At 48.8% G+C, this 3,719-nt stretch overlaps 1 protein-coding gene across 1 annotated transcript; it reads left to right on the top strand.

The window, feature by feature from the left end:
- Window positions 1-1,409: 1,409 nt before the first annotated feature.
- On the top strand, window positions 1,410-3,357 carry LOC128276292 (proteoglycan 4-like). Its single transcript, XM_053014759.1, has 3 exons — window positions 1,410-1,449; window positions 1,535-2,034; window positions 2,434-3,357. The coding sequence occupies exons 1-3, from the start codon at window positions 1,410-1,412 to the stop codon at window positions 3,355-3,357; spliced, it is 1,464 nt and encodes a 487-aa protein (XP_052870719.1).
- The last annotated feature ends 362 nt before the right edge of the window (window positions 3,358-3,719 follow it).

The raw sequence follows: 3,719 nt of genomic DNA, 5'->3' as shown, positions 1-3,719 counted from the left end.
TCGTTCCGGACTCGGGAGCATTCCAAGCCACCCTTCGCCCAGCGGGACACACCGAGCATTCCGGCGACGTTTGCAGGCTTCGGGCAGCATAAATCCGTCGCATGAAAATAAACAATGGTGCCAGTGGCGGCCTCTAATCGGCACACCGAGTCGGTTCGGCATTCCCGGGGATAAATGAAACGGATCGTAGGATGTTATTTGTTTACACATGCTTAACGGTGTCCCGGGCCTAGCAGACTGACATCTTGGCCGCTTGTGGCGGGCTTTCGGAAGCAACAGGAGCATGTAATCTATTGCACCTGTTCGATCGCGCGTCAAAGAAAGAGTTCTGGAATGAATGTCTCCGTGCGGTCAAGTTTTGGTAGGTTGGAGAGTTTAAAAAAACTGACCACCGACTATGCGGTCGCCGTGTAATAATTTGCTTATCAAATGACACCGCAAACAGCGTCCGTTTCGGGCGGGGACGATGAAATTTGATTACGATCCAGTTCTACGCCCTAACACCGTAGCCCCGAAGCCCGTTGGCCAACGCTCGTGACATCCGATGCGCCCCGGGGATCCGCCTTGTTCACTTCCCTCCCGCATCGCGTCATTCAGAAGCAGGGAGCATGCAAAACCGAAACATAAAAAATTGGCTCAAAAACAGACCATGCGAGGAAAACCATAAAGTTGTTCGAAAAATTGCACTACCGGACGGATCGGGTTTCGGTCTCCGAAATATGTTGCGTTCTGGAATGTGGTGTCGCTGGTGGCGGTCCCCTCGCTTTCGAGGCTTCATCCGTTTCGGGGATGCGTTGCGACGGCGTTTTCCCACGAGTGTACCGTCCTCAACAGGGAGCCGTCAGCGCCAATCAATCGCCTCGCATGTCTTATTCGCCACTATCGCCATTTCGGCTGGCGGCAGATGGTCAACGTTGCTTCAAAACGATCGTTCGTTAGTGGGATTATTAGTATTAGGGTTATCGGGAAGTTCGCCACGTATTTAAACGTATTCGGTAGTTACATGGTAGTTGTTTAAGCAACATTTTGAAGCACTCCCAAAAGCATGTTTCGGCTGAGAACTTCCAGTTCTGCTGCGATACGAGCCACGATGTGAGCCTTTTCGAGTGTTTTATATTTTTTAATATTGCACAAGGCCCTGCCAAATTGAACATGACCCTAGAGCAAGTGCCAGAAAAAGTTTGCAAAACAAAACCAGTTTGAACATGCTGACAAGTTGTATAAAATAATTGTATCAAACCGTAACCGCGATCGATTGTTGTAAAGGCTCTTCCGGCCATGAAGCGTTAAAAATGACATTTACCAATCCCGCTCGGAAACGGTGGTATAAAAATCGATCGCACATTTGGTTACTTTATAGTAGAAGTTTTGGTTTGCACAAGTTACAAACAAGTCTTAGTTACTTCAAGATGAAAGTAACTGTAGCGTTGAGTTTATTGCTCGTGGTTGGTAAGTGGTTCCGTCGACCCAACATTCTACGAGACGAAACATAGCTCATAGGATCTCAACTTCATTCCTACTACAGCTTTAACAGAATGTCGGAGCACCTCACAGGTGCAGGAGCAGCAAGCGACGGATCAACAACAAGTGAATCCAGTTGCGCTCCCCTCAGAAGCTAGACCACCGACGGGATTTATTTCTACAGTTCCTAAGCCACCCCAACAACCGCCAACGAAACCTCCGCTGGTGAGCAAAGCAGAGGCAGCAACCAAAGACCCGAAACGTCCCGGTGGTAGGCCCGCCACTGAGCAGCCAGATATCACCGCAGTGGAAGCTAGTGCCCGGAAGCCTTGTCCGCGGTGTAACCCACACCCGTGCCCGTGGTGTAACGAGAGTAACCAAAAGCAGCAACCAAATCAACAGCAACATCCTCAACAACATCATCACCATCGTGGCCGTAATCCCAGCTCCGAACACCGACACGACGCAGCAATCGAAGGTAGTGCACCAAAGCCTTGTGCACGGAGTAATCCTTGCCCGTGGTGCAATGAAAGCAAGCAGAAGCGTCTGCAAGAAAAACAACAAGGATCGACGGTGAGTATGGTGACCACTTTTTCGGTACAACACAATAACCAAACTCATCTAAAGACTGCATCCACAGATGTTGTAACACCGGCACCAAAATCAAGACCTCGACGTTGCTTAGGCCTTTGGTGGGCGTTGAACGCACTGCTGGATGATGATGATGAGGATGAGAAGCCTCGAAAAAAAAAGACAACCACTGTTCGACCTGCTGCAGTAACTACGAAGCCAGTGTGGCATCCGCCGCCGACCCAAAAACCTGTACCTCCTGTTGTGCAACAACCACAAACAACTCGGCCGCCGGTGGTAACTCAAAGGCCAGCGGAACCTTCCAAGCAAATAGCAACTACTCCAAAGCCTGCTCCAAACCCACCTAAACTCACTACGCCGGCTCCTGTCACCACCCCAAAGCCGACGCAGCCTCCGAAACCTGCAGCAACTACTGCAAAGCCTACTACAAAACCTCCTCAACCGATTAGACCGGCTCCTGGCACAACCTCGAAGCCGACGCAGCCTTCCAAACCTTCACCAACTACGGCAAAGCCTACTCCAAAACCTCCTCAACCAATTAGGCCGGTTCCTGACCCAACCCCGAAGTCGACGCAGCCTCCCAAACTCGTAACAACTACTGCTAAACCTATTCCAAAACCTCCTCAGCCAATTAGGCCGGCTCCTGGCATAACCCCGAAGCCGACGGAACCTCCCAAACCCACGCCAACTACTGCTAAACCTATTCCAAAACCTTCTCAACCGATTAGTCCGGCTCCTGGCATAACCCCAAAGCCGACGGAACCTCCCAAACCAACGCCAACTACTGCAAAGCCTACTCCAAAACCTCCTCAACCGATTAGTCCGGCTCCTGGCATAACCCCAAAACCGACGCAGCCTTCCAAACCCGAACCAACTACTGCAAAGCCTACTCCAAAACCTCCTCAACCGATTAAACCGGCTCCTGGCATAACCCCAAAACCGACGCAGCCTTCCAAACCCGAACCAACTACTGCAAAGGCAACTTTAGAACAGAACAAAAGTACTACAACTGAGCATAAAGGTCAAAACCAACAACAGCAGCAAATCACACAACAAATGCATCATCCTGTTGATGTAAAGCAACAACAGACCAAATCTTCATCTAACAGTCATACGAAACACCATCCGCAGTCCACTCAACAGGTTGAGGATTTCAAAACACATCATCACCAGCAACATCACCAACACCACCAAACCAACCAGGACATAAAGCAAACGCCACAGACACCTACCAAAAGACCAGCTCCTGGAAGCGGCGCTGATTCAACACGGTGGATAACACAAAGTCCCGATATCCTTATCTAGCAACACGGCACAAACCCAATGGAACGAACTCTGGCATCTTCGACATATTTTATCCCTATTCTTTCCTAAGAGAGAATTAAAATTTAAGTTCCGCAAATAAAATCACCGCTTCAGCAATGTTAATGTGAGTGTGTAAATTTATGATTCGTAAAAACTATGTATGATTAGTTTTCCTTTACGTTGCATAGGGAACTGTTTGATGGTAAATGTGTTGTGAACAGAACTATCGATGGCAGATTTCAACAAACGACTGAAACAATATTTTGGATTCGTTGGTGACGAATTGATTAATGTGCAATTATTGCAACTCGTAGGGTGTATATAAACGGCGATTTCCAATCCATTTTGCACTGTGAAGTTGG

Source organism: Anopheles cruzii, unplaced genomic scaffold (genome assembly GCF_943734635.1).
Source record: "Anopheles cruzii unplaced genomic scaffold, idAnoCruzAS_RS32_06 scaffold00858_ctg1, whole genome shotgun sequence".
In the NCBI taxonomy this organism is placed as follows: domain Eukaryota; kingdom Metazoa; phylum Arthropoda; class Insecta; order Diptera; family Culicidae; genus Anopheles; species Anopheles cruzii.
This window is presented reverse-complemented; position numbering and strand designations above follow the sequence as displayed.

Bases quoted from the DNA above. Each gene is read 5' to 3' on its own strand.
- LOC128276292 (XM_053014759.1), top strand. From the start codon at position 1,410: ATGAAAGTAACTGTAGCGTTGAGTTTATTGCTCGTGGTTG. The intron at 1,450-1,534 runs GTAAGTGGTTCC...CAGCTTTAACAG, and splicing joins GAGTTTATTGCTCGTGGTTG to AATGTCGGAGCACCTCACAG. The intron at 2,035-2,433 runs GTGAGTATGGTG...ACCACCCCAAAG, and splicing joins AAAAACAACAAGGATCGACG to CCGACGCAGCCTCCGAAACC.